This window comes from Protomyctophum parallelum, assembly GCF_964188405.1.
Source record: "Protomyctophum parallelum genome assembly, chromosome: 2".
Classification (NCBI taxonomy): Eukaryota; Metazoa; Chordata; class Actinopteri; order Myctophiformes; family Myctophidae; genus Protomyctophum; species Protomyctophum parallelum.
In genome coordinates, this window is record NC_139699.1 from 32,539,530 (window position 1) to 32,558,349 (window position 18,820).

At 43.4% G+C, this 18,820-nt stretch overlaps 1 protein-coding gene across 1 annotated transcript in view; it reads left to right on the forward strand.

Moving 5' to 3' along the window:
* The first annotated feature begins 2,029 nt into the window (after positions 1-2,029).
* mpped2a (metallophosphoesterase domain containing 2a) overlaps positions 2,030-18,820 on the forward strand; it is an 85,167-nt gene continuing 68,376 nt past the window's right edge. The window contains exons 1-2 of the mRNA XM_083759559.1: positions 2,030-2,327; positions 4,567-4,857. Coding sequence (XP_083615685.1) covers positions 4,745-4,857 — 113 coding nt within the window. The 5' untranslated portion in view covers positions 2,030-2,327; positions 4,567-4,744. The remainder of the gene's footprint in view (positions 2,328-4,566; positions 4,858-18,820) is intronic.

The following is an 18,820-nucleotide window of genomic DNA, read 5'->3' on the forward strand; positions in this document are numbered from 1 at the left end:
TAATGCTGCTACTATACAGTAGCTCTGGTCCATAGCTCTAGTCTAATGCAACGGCTAAACGTCTTTAGCGTAAATAAAAATAACGTTTTTGATTCTCACCAATACAAAGGCGGGTTGTGTCATTAGAACACCTACTTTTTTTAGTTGAAGCACTCTGAGCCCCCCACCACACATATAAAAGGACATTTTTGGCCAAAAAGGGATTATTTTTCCACCGGAGAAAAAATTAACTTTGTTACTCCACTGCGCCCTCTACCGATATTGCCAAGAGAAAACCCTCATACAGAATATTTTTCCTCCTCCGGTGAAAAAATAAATCCCTTTCTGCCCAAAAAGTACTGTTGGGGGGCTCAGAGTGCTTCCACTGTTTTTACATGGTTTTCAGTGCTTGGGTGGATCACTGGATCTGTCAACTTTCTTTTCTTTATTTTTTTTCATAAACAAACGCAATAAAATGATTACACAATACTTTTTTGTGGAAAAGGTTATTGTATAGTTAACCTAATTGATAATGGTAAATTATTTCTATAGCCTGTTTGTTCAGTAACAGGGGTCTCCGTCTCTCCAATAAACAGAAAATACATTTTCAGGTGCAATTTCATCCAATTGGTAGAGAGTATAGGCTACCCATTTAATTGTGATCTTAAAATTGATGGTGTTCCAGTTAGAATTTGAATTGCTCAATTCTTGTGACATCACTTACAAAATCACTTTTCACTATTCTGTAGCTCTCTCCTGACACAATTGGTATCCTGATTCCTGACTTGCATTTTCTGTTTACTAAATAGGTTGAGAGACAGGAGAACCCTGTTATTAAACAAACACTATATGCAATCATGATATAGGCGACATTGGGGGGGGGGGGGGGGGGGTCAGAAGGGTCTGAATATTGGGGGATGACTGACTGGTATATTTATTTATTTTTTCCCGACCGGTGCTGCTAGTCTACAGTAATTTATATAGGCTATAGTTGGATTAGTTGCTCTCTCGTAAAGGTGTCAGACAAGCTGCTCTCCCCCCCCCCAAACAAAACACATTTATCCCAGCACCCTTCAGTAATGACGGAGCCACTATTAGCAATCAATAGTTCAGAAGCTCTCTCTCTCTCTCTGTATATATATTGAACAGAACAGAGACGGACAACTTACTGCATCAACTTATTTATTAGCACGACGCGTTTCATATACTTTTACTGCACCTTTAATCCAAGTTTTTATGAATGCATGTGTCTAGACGAATCCAGTTCATTGGAGAAGTAGAGTGCCTATTGATTTTTCCTCGTTTTTTATCCATTAATTATTTCAATAATAAAAACAATAATGTAATGATGATTCAATGATATATTTTCAAGAAATGTATACTGCAGTGCTTAGCCTATTCAATCAACACTGGCTCCAGCGCTCATTTTGGTTTTCAAATTAGGATAGGGTCACGGGTGACATGACATTTGGATTTGCAGAGCTGTAATAAGATTGAGGTGACGACTGCGCTCATTTCGACATTTCTACTTCCACTTTCCACGTGCATGCCCTGTCATTATTAATCCCATTCAGGCTAAACGTGCCATAAAGTCGAATACATTTTGCATATTTGCATGGCCAAAGAAGAACCCGTGGAAATTGGAAATGAACACGAGAAAGAGAGGAGGGAAGACGGAACTTCACCATGTGGATGGAAGCTGAGGTGGCTGGCTCTGGGCTCAGGGCTGGCTACCCGCAAGAGCAAGACCATACGGCTGCTGTGCTGTGTGTGTGTGTGTGTGTGTGTGTGTGTGTGTGTGTGAGACGTGTGTGTGTGTGTGTGTGTGTGTGTGTGCGTGCGTGCGTGTGTGTCTGTGCGTGCGTGCGTGACTGACTTGCCTTTCCAGACGCAGCGTTCGTTCGCTCGTAGAAACGGATGTGGAAAGAAGCGGGAGGGAGCGCGCAAACCTGCGCGCGCCCCACCATGCACGAGCCCGACACCGTGGGCGCGCACGGGGGGCTGTGCTCTGCTCTCTGTGCTCTCTGACCCCAGTGGCAGCACCGTCTCACTGCACTCCGGCTCCCCCGCTCTGTCAGATCGAAGCCGTTCTCTCTCTCTCTCTCTCTTCCCCTTCTCTCTCCACCTCTCTCTATCGCCCTCTCCGACGGTGTGTGTGTCTGGTTTCCACATGAAGCCAGCCGAGGAGGTCCCCTAGGGTCGAAGGTTCTGCCCTACCCGCCCAGACTGCTGCAACCCCCCGACCGACGGCCGCTGGAAATCTGCATTTCTACTGCATGGATCTGCGTTTTTTGACAGCATAGACAGAGGGCGACCCCGAGACACTTATCGGCCAAAAAGAAACCAAGGTAGCTATTTCACCTTTCGCTTTGCTTTGAAAATCGTAGTACGCATGGAAGGGAGAGGGAGGAGGGAGGGAGGGGGAACACCATGACACAAAGCCGTAGGTTCAGAGGTGCCTTGTCATTTACGAGGAAGAGCAAGAGGTTCTCTGACACTGACCGCCCTTTGGTGGTTTTATGGCATCGGCGACCGGGAATCGGATCAGATCTCGGAGAGTTCAGGGTTTCTCAGACCTTTTGTACATGATTGAAAACAGCAGTGTTGGAGCAAGCGGCGTACAGCCCCCGGATCGTGTAATGAAGGGTCAATTACTCTGACTGTCTCCCTCTCTCTCCCCCTCTGGTCGTCTGCTCCCCACCCCCCCGCGAGTCGTGTATTTATTAGTGAAGTTACGTGTGCATGGTGCTGCTCTCAAATGTTCAATGAAAGGGCTACAATGTGTGCAGGGTAAAAAAAAGGCTCTATGCGAAGCTAAAGCGTGCATAATCAAATGCATGGCCAGGGCAGGTTTTTAGCAGGCTAAAGCTACAGCTAGTTGCTGCTACTATTATGCCACAAGGTAAAGCGCGCAGTCGCATGCAGACCGCACACTGCCGAGGGGAAGAAAAAAAATGCTTTCGCATAAATTCGTTTTACAGTTTGGGGCCTCTGTTTTTATTCAATGGGATGTTTATAGACCAATGTCCAAAGTACACGAGTTCACGTTTACAGTGACCCAGGAGGACAAATGAAAGTGCACACGGAATTTGGTAAAGGCCTATTTGTCTTTCTTATTAACAATTTATCTTGAGGCCCAACTTTCGCACAGTTACAGAACTATGATTGCGACCAATAGGTTTAATTGGAGCTGCAACAGAGCTCCACTCTACTTATACATTGTTGCAGCCTATTGAACGAATGGCACTTTTAATCATCTTCTTGAACTCACAGAGCCGCTGCTGTGATTTCTGAAGAAATGGACTTATTTAGTTTTAATTTTCTTCTAAAGCTAATCGTTGTCAGTGAGTGACAGGCAGCATTGTGTGGAGGTGTAGCCTACTACTAGTATATAAAGTAAAGACTGCAGGCTGCAGGTGGAGTGTCAAAGGCAAGAGTGATAATTCACCATCAATCAGGAAGGTCAGACTGCAGCAAGATACGAGTCGAGGGAGATACACATTACACACACCACCACAAACTCGGTGAATGGTGCTTTAAAGGATATAGAATACGACACTCGTCAGGTAGTTGTTTTATTCTCATTTCTGTGAACAGTTTTTTCGAAGTATTTTTATGAAATAGGTTTGATTAGTCTTGTCTGTACTGTATATATATTGGATGGTTTGGATTTGGACCATATCCAGGGGAGCTGGGAGGTTAATTAATGTGATATTCTTTAATGAGTAGGACTGTACCACGCTGATGGTAGAAATAAAACAAATTGGAACGTTACTATTTTCAGGTGGTAATTGTTAGTTTAATGGTCGATCAACTTTGTACAAGCTTGAGTAGGATTTCTACATTTACTGGAATGGATAGGTAGGCCTAATTATTGAGCTACAACGTCAGACTCAGTTTGAAAATGTCTTGTATTTATGTGTCCATAGACTATTCATTTTACAATTTCAGCAGACTAAAACCTGAAAGGACATTCATTTTTACTTCATGACGTTTGTTCATCTTGATGTCAAAGTTTATTAATAGCAATGCCACACCTAAAAAGACATTGCAGACCTTTTAGTCAAGTGCTTTTGAAGGTGTCAAGTTTTACTCAACATTTCTTTTAAAGTTTCACCATGTGTGAACCTCATCAACATAAACATTTAAAGCAACATTTATAATTTGTACATATTTTTTTATTGTGTGCAAGATTATCTGTGTTACTGACAGAGTAATAGATTATTGAATGTTTTGCTGTTGATGTAAATCAAATAGAAATAACATAAAATTGCTTAAACATCAAATTGCTTAAATAGCTAACTTCATATTATTGAATCATGTTATAAAACTGTAATTTGACCACATTTGTGTATTTTGATAATGAATATAAAATAAATAAATGAATCGGCCTCTACAAATGTCAGCGCTACTCTTCCATTCCTTACTGTAGCCTATCTCTTTGCTGTTATCCTGCTTGAATATTAATGAAAGAATAAATAGGCTAAGGATTAATTTCATTCATGAAGACTGAGGCAATTTTTTTTAAATCTCTTTATATATCTGTTTAAAACAGAAGTTGAATGCATCTTTCCTTTTTTCTTTCAGATTGCTGTGTGTGAGAGTGCGGGTTGCGGCACTGGTTTGGCCCTTTGGGTCATCGCTGTCTTGAGATTCAACCACCCGCCACCACTCGGTTCTACGGGGTGGTTCTGAAGGATGAACGCGACACAGTTCGCTACTGAATCGTGGTGAAAGGGAAATCTCATGTCCAAACGGCGGGAGCATGGCTCATGGCAAAGTGACCATCACGGTGGACGAGTACAGCTCCAACCCCACACAGGCATTCACACACTACAACATCAACCAGAGCCGCTTCCAACCTCCTCACGTCCACATGTAAGTTTATTTGACATATGCAATTGAATATGCACCGTGTGCGTGTGTTCACACACACACACACACACACACACACACACACACACACACACACACACACACACACACACACACACACACACACACACACACACACACCGGTGAGATCTCATTTCTACATTTGCACAAGAAATGTGCAGCACTAGTTGGCTGTCCAATTCATTTGAGTTACTCTTATGTTTTTGCTACAAGAGACAGACTTTAAGAGAGGTTTAAGTGAAGCACTTTGATGTTGTCTGTTTAAAGGTAAAGCCACGGTAGTTATGGCTCCAGGTGCCACATTTTTAATGTAGTATAATGTTCAGCAACTACAGACTAAAGACAATAAATATTTTCATGGAAGAAATGAGAATTGTGATCTAAATTCTTGTGGAGGAAAATTGAGATTCACATTTGAGCAAGAATCATGCAGCACTCACACACACACACACACACACACACACACACACACACACACACACACACACACACACACACACACACACACACACACGTATGTGTGTGTGTGTGTGTGTGTGTGTGTGTATATATATGTGTGTGTGTGTGTGTGTGTGCTGTCGGTATATATATATATATATATATATATATATATATATATATATATATATACACACACACACACACACACACACACACACACACACACACATGAACCAGAGCCACTTCCATGCATATATATATACCTAACCAAGCATTGCCTATTTCCTTGTTTGTTACACACTGGGCCCCTACTAGCCAATGATTCTCATTGGTTGTGGCGTGTCATGTTTTTAGTGCGGTGCATGAGCATTCTGTCTGCATCAGGGCTGCTTTCTTCATTTATTCATCAGCCCCAGTTATTTAGCATTGCTCTTGTCTGATGTGGTTATACTCTGCCTTTCATTAGTGGGCCAGAAAGGGTGACCAGAGAGGGTCATTGGTCACCAGAACGTTGTTCATTTTATTTGTGACCGATACTGTATAGTGTATATCAACACCTGCTGCACATGCAGAATTGGAATCCGACTTAGAACCACGTCCCCTGAGTCACCAGATTTTCTACTACACTACACTATATCCTAACTATATAATTAAAAATAACAAATGTTTGTACATGTTCCTGTTTTTCACATTTTTCTCCATTCTAAAATATGTCTTTTCCTTGCGAGATATTACTTGGCGAGCCACCTTCTGTGCAAGCTTACATGGTTTATACATTTCTAAATGGAATCAATTTCTTTGGTCAAGTGTGTTTGCATGGTAAGAATTTATCTGGTCAGTTTCTTTACAGGCAACAAATACAGCAAATCAATATAAGGAATTCCAAATTCCTTATATTGATTTGCCCTTTTGGGGCGACCTCGCTCCTCGCCCTCAGGGCGTCTTACTGGTATGATTATGGCAAATAGTCACAGAATGTCACTGAACTGAGAGACATGCAACTGCTGTATACTATATGCTCTATACATCTCCTTACAACAGTGTTTTACTGGATTTTGCAGTTTGTGTTAAATAACACCATTAAACCGCCATTACCCTTTTCATGTCACGCACCCCCTAGAGGGCGTTGCAGTTTGTGTTAAATAACACCATTAAACCGCCATTACCCTTTTCATGTCACGCACCCCCTAGAGGGCGTTCGTGAACCACAAGGGGTGCATGCACCACAGTTTGGGAACCCCTGTATAAGGGATTCATTTGTGTTGAAGGGCTTAATTTTCAGTAACACATGGGCTCTGATGCCCAACAGTGATCAATGAAGGCAAGAAAAGCCTGAAATCGAGTCGAGAGTTGTTCCGTGTTTTGGGAAAGATTTCTAATCATTTTATGTTTTTGTAAGTAACTTTTTTCACCTCTGCTTCCTTGGCAACAATGCATTGTCCTTGAGTCCTTGAGTCCTTTGTGGCATCACAAATTAAAGCTGTGAAAGTTCTTGTTGACTGGTTGTGTTACAATGGTCCATCATGTTGTGCTGTAAACAAGGCCAAATCTTTTAATGCGAATTCCTTTAGTGATCCAACTGGATTGGGTGCAGAAGAAGCAATGTACTGTACCTGTACACTGTAGCCCAGATTAATTGTGAACGAGGTCTCAGTTATTGTACTAGAATGCACTTAGAGTGACCTTGACCTTTTTTAGTCAAAATAAAAAGAAGGAAAAATCCATAGCAACGGTCCTAACCCTACCCCCAACCCATTGATGAAGTTTAATCCAAATTGGATTAAAATAATTGTCTGTGTTGTCTCTGTGACAGACTGAAGCTGTTAATTAAGTACATCAGCTTGGCAGGACGCTGGTGTGAAAATACTTGAACATTTTATGAATATTTCCACATACTGTAATTCAGATTCTGAAAATATATTTGTTTTCTACATAGATGAAATGCTTGCGGGCTCAGCTGAGCCAAGGTTAAGTGAACACTTATTTTTGTGAAATATTTGTCGCTTTCCAAGAATGTAGTAACAAAAGTGCACAAAACCCTTGAGTAATTTCAGTCCAGCATTGGGATACATCGGTACTATTCTTCCATTTTAGTTTTGGTAATGTTTAGAAGTGAGGCCCTTGGGGAGGAGGGATGTGTTGAGGTAGTGGGGCCTCTCACTGAATATGTGTTTGGATAAATACATTAGGCTGTTTCCTGGTCCTGACAGAGCCCTCTGTGTTTGAGCCATTCATTCTTAAACTTAGAGTGGAAACCCCAGTATCTCTCTCTCTCTCACACACACACACACACACACACACACACACACACACACACACACACACACACACACACACTCTCTCGCTCCTATCAAACCACACATGCACACACACAAGGCTCCCATCGACCCTTCCCCCCACCGCGTGTGCCTGTAGAATATGTACTCTGTTCTGGGAAAGAAAGACCTTGTTTAGATGTGAGAGATAATGATCCGACTTAGCCTGGCCTTCTTTCTCACTGCATCCACATCATTTACTCATAACTAAAGGTGCGTGTTTCTCTTGAACCAGAAAAGAAAAAGAAGGAAACACAGAAGTGCATGAGGAGGACGGTGTATAGGGGTAGCCCGGCCCTTTGAAACGCTATCCCTGCTAATGTCCCCCCAGCCGATGTGGTGCGCCGGCGATGTCTCCTCGGACGAAATATTTATATTTCTATGATGGAATACAGCAGTGGCTTTTGTGTAGCACGGAAGGTATCCCTTTCTGACCCACATGTACATGCACATATATACACACACACATGCAGAGGGGGGTTAGCGCGCACACGCCATCAGTGGCAATTACATGCTAATGCTTTGGAACGCGACCTTGAAGTCAAAGAGAACATTCTTAGGGCCATGAGACCCCGTCTCTGTGACAGAAATACGTGCACACACGGTTCAGCTCAGTTGGTGTTTAGATTATTTTTCTTTGACTTTGTTTTTCTTTTTCTCCCTTTTTTTCTTTCTGTTTTTGTGTGTGCGCGTGCGTAACGTGTGTGTGTGTGTGTGTGGGGGGGGGGGGTGGTGAGGTCTCATGAAACGAAAAGGCTCAGCAACTTGGAACATATGCTTTGAGTTGGGACGGTTAATCACATCGCATCCAATTTGACCCAGGAACACTGGCCAGAATGCTTGGGGAAGCTTGAAGGGCTAACGGACAAACTTTCTTGACTGACTGCCTGACCGAGACACACAGACAGGGAGTTGATTGAAGGACACACGACCTGGAGGTCTAGAGGTGCAGGGCTTAAGGGTGGAACTTGGCTTTACTCCAAACTCCAAGTCTTTTTTTTTTTTTTTTTTAAGATATTTTTTGGCGGCTTACGCCTTTTATTGATTTTTTAAGGGACAGATAGTAGGCTGACAGGAAACGGGAGAGAGATGGGGGGATGACATGCGGTAAAGGCCGTGTCGGGAGTCGAACCCGCGGCACACCGCGACTGGATCACCAGTCCGGTGCCCAGACCGTTACGCTACGGCCTGGGCCCAAACTCCAAGTCTTGCGCTCTCTCTCCCTCCCTCTCATTTACCCCTCTCACTTTTTCATTTCAGCTTCGAATGAAAAGACGGTTCACGCGGCTACCTGCAGCACATGCATTCCGGCAATTTCTCTTAACGTATCTGCCGGGATTATCGTGTGAAAAAAACCCAGACGAGTCTCCAGGGAACATGTGGTGTCCAAAAGATGTTAATTTCTCCTCTCTCTGAAGTCACTCATTGTTGTAATAATCGACTCAATACAACCTTTTTTTTCATGGTATGCACAGTAATGTCTTGATTTTAATGGATAGAAGTGGACATTCTTGACATAGTTGTATCATCTTTCTCGCTGCATTCTTCAGATTTGTCTAAAGTCCCATCCCCTACCCTACCAGATGCCCTGTTAATTCCCACCCTCTGAATAATTAAAGAGCCTGTAAGTGTGAATCATTTTATGACATCAGAAGTGTTGCCGCCATACACACAGGCATTGGACAGACACACATGGTTTATTTCCCCCGACATTCATTTAAAAATGTTCCTGAATGATTAATTTATTGCACATGATCTCATCCTATAATACAACTTTTAAATGTAAGATCGTAGTCAGTGCTGAGTTATATAATATTGAGTTATGCAATATGATTAGAATATATGAGCCATTGTTTTGTAAAAAAAAATATCTAGCAAATTCCTATCTTCTGTTTAACAAATAAGAACCCCAAAACCCAGCTATGCCCAAATATGGCTTCATGGCAGTAGGTGCAAACAAATGAGTCAACTCCATACATGGGCACGCTCATAATGGGCATTATTGTCATAAACAATAAATATGTTTTATAATTATGTTGGAAACCTGGATACATCTGCATTATGTAGACTCAGCCAAACTATATATTATATACAGTATTATTAATTACAATAATACTTCATCAATATATTACTGTATATACATTTCAGTGAACAGTAAATATATCTGGTTTTGAATGCTAGACATCTGCAATGTACATTCATAGGCCAATATTTTATGAAGTACAGTCAACAGTACTGCACGTACAACTAGCAAAGTCTTCACTTCTGCTACCTATAGCTGTGCAAAAAATCAGAAGTTGTCCCTTATCTTTTACCCTACCTCTTTAGGAACACATCTGTGCTTCCTTTGCGATGGTCTGCACTGAATGTGTTTCACTCCATGTTTTTTGGGTGACATATAGTCGTTAGGAAAGTAAGGGAAAGGAAAGTCCACTGCATTTCAGCTCCTCTCAGGCTCCTCTCTTTCCTTTTCTCTGTCCCTGTCTTACCTATCCTTTATCTGCCTTCTCTTTCATATCCAGTTTGTCGTCTTAGCGGCCCTGCTCTTCTTTCAGTTCTCTACCATCCCCCCCCCCACCCCATCTCGCCACCGACCCTTTCCAACATGGTTCCTGCCCTGAGCCACGGTGAAGCTTCTAGCTCCACGTGAAAAAAGAAAAAAAAAAAAATCCCACTTTGTGGGCTTTTGTTCCTGTGGACCGTTGCTTCCAGCTAGCCTGAATAGAGGGCTTTTGAAACAGGAGAACTCTTGATTAAGTTCCCTCTGCCAACTCTTGGCCTGCTGCATGCTGAAGCGTTGGCGGGGTCAGTGAAGGGGTTAAGTGACAGTTGACATTGGGCAGGTCTGTTGTTTCTTAGATTGAAGTCCCTTTGATGTCCTTGAGACTCTAGCCCCCTTTGACCCCCCCCCCCCCAGCCTGGCACCAGAGGACCTATCTACTGATGATGTCACTTCCACTGTTATGAAAAGAAATCGGGCACCTGCACCTTTTCATGCAGCACATTTACCACTCATGGCTTTCATTTGTGGCTCACCAGAAGGACTTGCCATTTGCAATGCTAATGTCGATCTCCTGGGAAATTTTAATTAAGTTTGTATGAAATTAAGAGAGCATGGTATTTCTTTTTTTATATCAGATTTTGACATACCATGTTTTGCAAATGGATAAAAAGAAAAAAAGTATAAGATTACTTTTTTAGCCTCCTTTGCACCTGTTTGATGCCACTGTTGTTTTTGCAGTTTTGCTGCCCAGACATTTGTAAACGGTTCCAAACAAGTAGTTTGTGAGATGGTTCTGAGAACTGCTGACAGTATCATGGACAAAGAATAATGTTAACACTACGGAGGAGGTTGTCTTGCATGTTGTGCTCGTGACTTCACGGGCAATGTCGGGCATCCCAAAATTCAAGTCCCCCATAATGTGAAACCAGTCGAGAACCAATGTACTGTTCCCCCGCTGTGTACAGGAAGTGGGCCCAGGGCTTTGCGGCACACCCAGGGGCCCCTGGATGGTGGGGGCTTTAGCATGCCCATCTCTGTTCTCTGCGCTCCCATCAGCACCCTCATAGCCGGCAGGCCTGTCAGCAGCACAATTAAGGGCTGCGCGGTAATGAAAGGAACATTAGCAGAAGCAATTTATTTCTCAGTGCAGTGCCGGAAGGTTCCTTGGATGCTGATATTCCATGCAAGCTTTTGTGTGCCATACTGTGTCCATTATGGCAGGAGTAGCTGGGGAGGGGTGAGGGAGGATGCACCCTGGGTTGAGCACATAAGAGGGGGGGAGGGGCAACTATATTGCAGAAAATTTGGTCCCATGTATTTTATACACTACCACACCTGTTTTTTACGTTCCCTTTCTCTCTCTCTATCTTTCTCTCTCTCTCGGATGTTTAATCTTTATCATTTTGCATCTCTGTTTTTCTGTTTCTGTCTCTGCCTGCCTCTTGCTTCCACCGTTTGCTTGGCCTCTTCTTTCATCCCTCCCCCGCTCGCTCGCCGTTATTCCTGTGTTCATTTTGTTCCACTGAAGTTTATTGAATTAGCGCAGACAGCTGAAACGCACAAGATAAGAGTGCTCCTCTCTGCTCCTCTCTGAGAAATGATTGTGTGTGTGTGTGTGTGTGTGTGTGTGTGTGTGTGTGTGTGTCAGAGGTAGAGGGGGATGGGGAGCAATGCAGAGGTTATATTGAGAGGAAATGGAGACCAATGTGTTTTGATGTTTCACCTGAAAGGCACAATAAAGGCGGTACGTGCTCAACGGAAGAGTTGGAAATATTTGCCTGCTGGCGCTTCGGCGGGTGATTATCCTCGCTCTCTGCTGGCTTTTAGGCCGGCTGTGAACAACGTGCGACCTCCTTGGATTTCAGTGCGCGGGTGATGCCGTTTGTTGTGAAGTTTCGGGTGATGAAAAATTCCCCTCACAGGATTTTCTTTTCCTTTATTTTTATTTTTTTGCCATCGGGACTTCACTGATTCCATTGCATACCAGCACTCTGTGTGGCGCGTCACTACCGCATCCCCGATAGAGTCTGACCTGAAATATTCTGCTACTCTAGCACACTGCGCTGTTTGTCCAGTCAACCACAGTAATGCTCCGCTGTGCACAGTGCACACTGATGTTCCAGTTCCAGCCGCACAGTGTACGTTCCAAATCATAATTGAACAAAAGCTGAATATGAACTTGGCAAAACAAATATGTATAAATAAATAAAGTATTAAGTGATGATAATAATTGTCATGGCTTATGGTTTGATAAAGTACTTTTGGTAACACTTTATATTAAGGTCGCCTTTATAATGTATTATAAGCTCATTTATAATGCATTATAATGTGCTTATATCTATCATAAGTCTGTAATAAAAAACAAATCATGAAAGTGGAACACTAACCATTTTAGCCCCAAGTGGAAATTGGTAGTTTCAAACAAGAAAGGGGTGCTCAGTGGAGCACAAATCTCTGGCAGGACTGTAGGCATGCCTCTACCTCCATCCATTGTTTGGTGTTGTGCGCATGTATAAAAAGGCACAGGGAAATGGGGAGGGGGGGGTGTCTATGTAAAGGATGCTGACCGTTAATGCCTTCTGTCAGTTATTTTTGTACAGAGACAGTCTGAGAGGGGATATATATATATAACGCATTCAAATAAAATCTCTTTTTATTAATAACTTTTGTAATACCGGTTCATGATTGTTGTTAGAACTTTTAAAATAAAACAATACAATATAAAATACTAACAAGCAAATGGTTAACATGTCCCCCATCTATATTACTAGAGAAAACCTGTGCGTCACATTAGCTCGGGCCCGGATTGCTGTTTAGCATCACTGCTGCCGACTTCCACGGACATGATCAAACGCCACAGGCCACGGGACCTCGCAAAATAACACCCTCAGATCCCGCACCAATGTGACATGCACGAAATACCCACATTTAATACATTTACCCCAAAACACACACCTAGCCTCCCCATAGCCCCCGCACTGCATGTTGGGAAGGACACAGCTTAATGTAGGGGGCACCGATTGCTGTGCAACATCCCCCTCATGTTCTCTACCCCCAATTCGGCTACACCACACACACAAACCTGCACAATTCTCCACACGCAACACAGAACCCTTATTGGCTAGCCCGCTCACATGCCGATCCCCACGCAGCAAAACACAGCTGTGATTGGCCAGCCAGCCAGCCACACACACCACGCACCAGAGCTATCTAAATACTAGATTAAATAACCTGCAAGGCTGCCACTGTGCCCACAAACGTATGTCACAATCGGGCAGATTAACACATACATGCATTATTAGTTTTCTTAATGAAGTGCCTCTGCACTGTAACGTTGTGTTTATGTCGGTCAGCGATGCGATCCGTTGTTATTAATCCACCATACGCACCACGGACTGGAGAGAGGAGAAGTGTTTCTCTCCCTTCGGCGTGCACTGTGTAGGTACACTGTGCCAAAATGCAGTTCTCTATGCATTTAAAGGAGAGTTTCGCACAAGCTGTTTTCTTACTGTATATGAAGACACATAAAAAAAATCAAAACATGCCGAGCGCTCCATACCAAATTAGCGGATTCACCGTCCGGGTGGATCAACCGCTAGAACTCTTATTCAATCTCTCGATTAGTTTTAGTTTTGATATATGTTTTAGTTTTATATCATCTGTTCCAGATGATATGACCGGTTAGACTCCAAGTGTTGTTGCTGCACTCTCTTCCTGTTCTACGTGTGCTGATGTTAGACCCGTCCTACGCTTTTCTTAAAGGACCAGCGTTCTTTTTTATATATATATAGTTTTTTTTGTCAATTTACATATTATCAACATGATTATTATGTAAAAAAAACTGTTGAAGAAATTGTTATTGGGCAAAAAACAACATATAATAATAATAACCCAGCCCGAAGTGCGGCGAAATTCTAGTAATTATACATCGGAACCATTTTTACGTCATTGTCCCAATACAAACATTAAATGCCATTGATTATTAATGGCCAGTTTTGAGTGGACCTAGGATGTGATTGGCCGGAATGAGATGATGTATGATAAGAGCGCCCCTGACTTCACACAGGTGTATTTTTTTATTTTTTCACTGGGTTGCTTGGGGGTGCTTGAGGATTTGAGGCTGATGTGCTTGGGGATTTGAGTGTGCTTGGGGATTTGAGGCTGATTGGTGTAGTAGTTTGCAATATTAGCTCGGGAGACAAACACACAATGTGAAAGCATAATATCTGGTCCTGCTTGAAGTTACTGCTCGTGGAATACTACAAAGACAAAAATGCAAGTTAAGTCATAGACTTACCCAGCAAGCCAAATGACTCCTCTTGTAATGGTATGCTCCATTGCCCCAGCAGAAGCATCAGGGAAGTTTTAAGGCTAGGACTGAGGCTACTGTACATGCTGTTTACACTCTGGACCCAGTTTAATAATATACAGTCGCACCAGAATGCAAACTGCTGTCTCGTGTCTCATCACAACTGAAGTGCTTCAATGCGCGACTCATGAAGTCGGGGGGGGGGGGGGGGGGGGGGTGTCAAAGCGTTAGCAACAGGCTAAGCTAACAACAACACCAGCCATGGTGTCTGATTCAACTTCACTTCATCTCCGTCTGTAATCTGTTATTTTGCTGTCAACGTGAACGTGCTGTCACGTTCTTCTTACCCTGATATGCCTTTTTTTTGACACGCAACCCGCTGTGAGCTGTTCTCACATTGCTTTTATAGCACGAATATATCGTCCATCTGTGATTTTCGGGCAGACGATGGGCGATTGGAAGAAGGTGGCATAACGCCAGATCACAGCCCATATGAGCTACGTCATTTCCAGGACGTCAATGAATTAAGAAAATGTAATACACAATGGAAGTTAGTGTATAATAATTTTTAAGGTTTTAAGCATTCCATGGCCTGAATATTGTGAAATCCAGAAAACAGTGGAAACGGGCTGTACAAATCTTCCTGATGTGTTTCTGTTCTCGGGCCCAACAGACAGGTGTCTGACGACACTGTACATGGCTTGCAGACGCCAGTTGATTAGCAGACTATCTTACTTCGCTTGCCCTTTGACCCTAAAGGTTTTAGGGAGAGGAGGGGCTCAGTGTTAGCGGGCTATTGACCAGAAATCATTAGCACAGAACCACTACCCTACAACAGGACTTGATTAACAATGAGAAGGACAGAGGGTGAAGGACAGAGGGATAAGGAAGGAGTGTATGTGATTATGGTGTCTACTCCCTGCTGGAGAAGTTGACTGCAGGTAGAATAGATGGACAACCCTATAGAGCGTCGCAGTCCCGCCCCCTCGAGAGACCCGGAAAAGAAATCCCCGTTCATTTTCCTCATAGACTTTTCAGAAAGTATTTATTTAAAGACGTTTACGCCGCGGACAAAGCCAACTCTTGTCGTGACAATTGACAAATCATGACAACAAACACAATTTTTCAGGCCAAACAAAGTAGAAAGTAGAAAGTAGAAAAATTCGGCAGGTTTTAACACTTTTTGTAAGTAATTATTTGTTTGGTCCAAAATATTGTGTGTATTGTCATGATTTGTCACGACAAGAGTTGGCTTCGTACGACGCTTAAAAGGTCTTTAAATAAATACGTTTTGAAATGCCTATGGGAAAAATGCATTGGGAATCATTTCCTGGGCCTGGCGTCGTCATGAAAGGAGGCGGGACTGCGACGCTCTATACTGCCCCATCGATGCTCTCCGCCTGGCTCCACCTCTCTGTCTGTGATTGACACTGCTTGTGTTCCAGACAAGTGGGCTGCTCAGAGGTTGTTGACCCCATTAATCCCTGGTGAACTAAGAGAGGGAATTGCTACACCCTATGTATCAACAGTGATCTCACCAAATTTACAATTACAATTTAGGCATTTAGCAGATGCTCTTAATCCAGAGGGATTTAATTAGCAAAAAAGAAAACACAAGGTAATAGTGCATAGAATATAGGATCACAAGTAAACTAAGAACCTCTCAACCGTCTAACAGTAGACTATCCGTAGGACCGTACATTGAAACTATAAACATGCCTGGCATAAATAAACCTAAATTTAACCGGAAATCAGACTACTATGATGTAGAGTGACAGAAAAGGACAACAGAAATATGGTTAAATCGGAGATTTTAAAGATGTATTGACTATTGAGTAGCATTCAGCCACTAGTGTCATTGGTTTGTGGTGTTTTTACAAGCAACAGGGGCAGCGGAACAAGTTTTGAAGCGAGAGGGCCAGTATAGAGGCCTCTTGTACTGAGCAGATTAACAGTGTGTGGGTGTATTTTAGTTTTTTATTATTCACATTCAGATAATAACCAGCTGAGTTGTACACGTTTACTGTCATTGTTGTTTTTGAGCAATTAAGTTGCAACTTAATTCACTCACTCTCTTGGGCTCTCTCTCCGTATCTCTATCTCTTGTTCCGTATCTCTCTCGCTCTCACACACACACACACACACACACACACACACACACACACACACACACACACACACACACACACACACACACACACACACACACACACACTGCATTCTTGCAATGACAGTGTTAGACTACTATATTTGACATTGAGTTTTTCCTCCCTACCCCAGTGTCACTGACGAGTCCCTACCCCAGTGTCACTGACACCTCCCTACCCCAGTGTCACTGACACCTCCCTACCCCAGTGTCACTGACAACTCCCTATCCCAGTGTCACTGACACCTCCCTACCCCAGTGTCACTGACACCTCCCTACCCCAGTGTCACTGACAACTCCCTATCCCAGTGTCACTGACACCTCCCTACCCCAGTGTCGCTGACGAGTCCCTACCCCAGTGTCACTGACGAGTCCCTACCCCAGTGTCACTGACGCCTCCCTATCCCAGTGTCACTGACGAGTCCCTACCCCAGTGTCACTGACGAGTCCTCCGGCCTCCCTACCCCAGTGTCACTGACGCCTCCCTACCCCAGTGTCACTGACGAGTCCTCCGGCCTCCCTACCCCAGTGTCACTGACGAGTCCTCTGGCCTCCCTACCCCAGTGTCACTGACGAGTCCTCCGGCCTCCCTACCCCAGTGTCACTGACGCCTCCCTACCCCAGTGTCACTGACGCCTCCCTACCCCAGTGTCACTGACGAGTCCTCTGGCCTCCCTACCCCAGTGTCACTGACGAGTCCTCTGGCCTCCCTACCCCAGGGTCACTGACGAGCAACAATGTTTCCATCACTTGGAGCTGCGAGTCCAAATCCAAGCAACATCGTTCTCCATAACCCAAAGGGACGCATTGTAATCGCATAATCAATTGTGTCTATACAGACGGTGATGGGTCAAAACGAATTACATTTTATAAAAACAAACAAATTGAGAGAGAGAAACGAAAGTGAGAGTAAAGTGTGATGACGGTCTCAGTCTGTCAGAAATTGTGGTATGGATTTGAACCTGTGACATTGAAACTAGCTCTGTGCTGGAATGTTTACTAGGTGTCTGAGTCTAGACTGTGGAGTCATTCAATAGATTGCACCACGCGACGGTATTACAAGCCCTATTTATAAACCCCTTGGGGCGTCCGACCTCACCTGTGCTAAATGAATAATGTTAAACCTTACTGAAGTTAATTTAACAGTCAGGCCAAATCAACTAGGGACTGTAGCATGGAGCCAGATTCACCTGGCACCTTCTCGGCTTGAGCAGGTGGTTCTGTTAATGTGTACACTCATTATGTGCATTACAATATTACATTCACCTTTTAGCCCTGGAATGAAACACAGCAAGTTAATTCATTGGATGCATTTAGAAATGACACAATGCTAAATATAGCAGCTGTTTTAATTATAATGGGTTTTTCTTTTTTCTCACCATGTATTTTGCAGCATCATGATCTACATGGAACATAGTGTTGTAATCAGTTGAAAGGATTATGTAGCTTCCTTTTTTTCCCCCTGAAGAAAGAAAGTATGTGCCTAGTCATAGGAAACGACAGAGGCTGTGACCTCCTTTATCTGCCGTGAGCGAAGTGTCAAGTCTGGGAGCGCAAAGTCTGCATTGAACTCTGACCCAATTTACTTGCATGTTTTTCTAAAAGGCCACAGAGCCAAGTGTGCGGTCAAACGAAATATCAGAGAGCCCTCCCTCCCTTTCTCCCCAACTCCCCCTCCCTCTCTCCCTCTCTCTCTCTCTTCCCCTGTTCTTTGTGACACATGTATTCAATAACCCGGCCCGCTTTCCAGCCACAATGTTCCAGCCATTTCTTTTTCTAGCTGCTCGGTATTTAGTATTTCTACCATGTTTACCTGTCGGATCTTTCAATGCACTCGCATGTCTGGACAAAGAAAAGCCCAAAGACTTTCCATATGTTGATTTCGTTATTCGTTTTCTTTATAGTTAAACAATCATAGAATCGTTCACGCTAAGACACAATCCAACCTTCTAAAGCCCGATTTATGCCTTGTTGTAGATCGAAAGTATAAATCATATCTAAGATCGCCGCAGTCTTGTGGATGTTTCCTCCGGCGCCATGGTCGTCATGATCCTGTGATGTCTATGATGTCTTGGGGGACTTTAGTCTGTGCTCTCGTGCTCTTTCAGCATATTAGCATTTTATCCCCCTCTCGTTCTCTCTCTGTCTGTCTGTCCATCTCCTTTTAAATCACCGCGGTCTTCATGCATGCCAGTGTTTCCGCTGTTATGCTGCTGCAACACTAACATGTT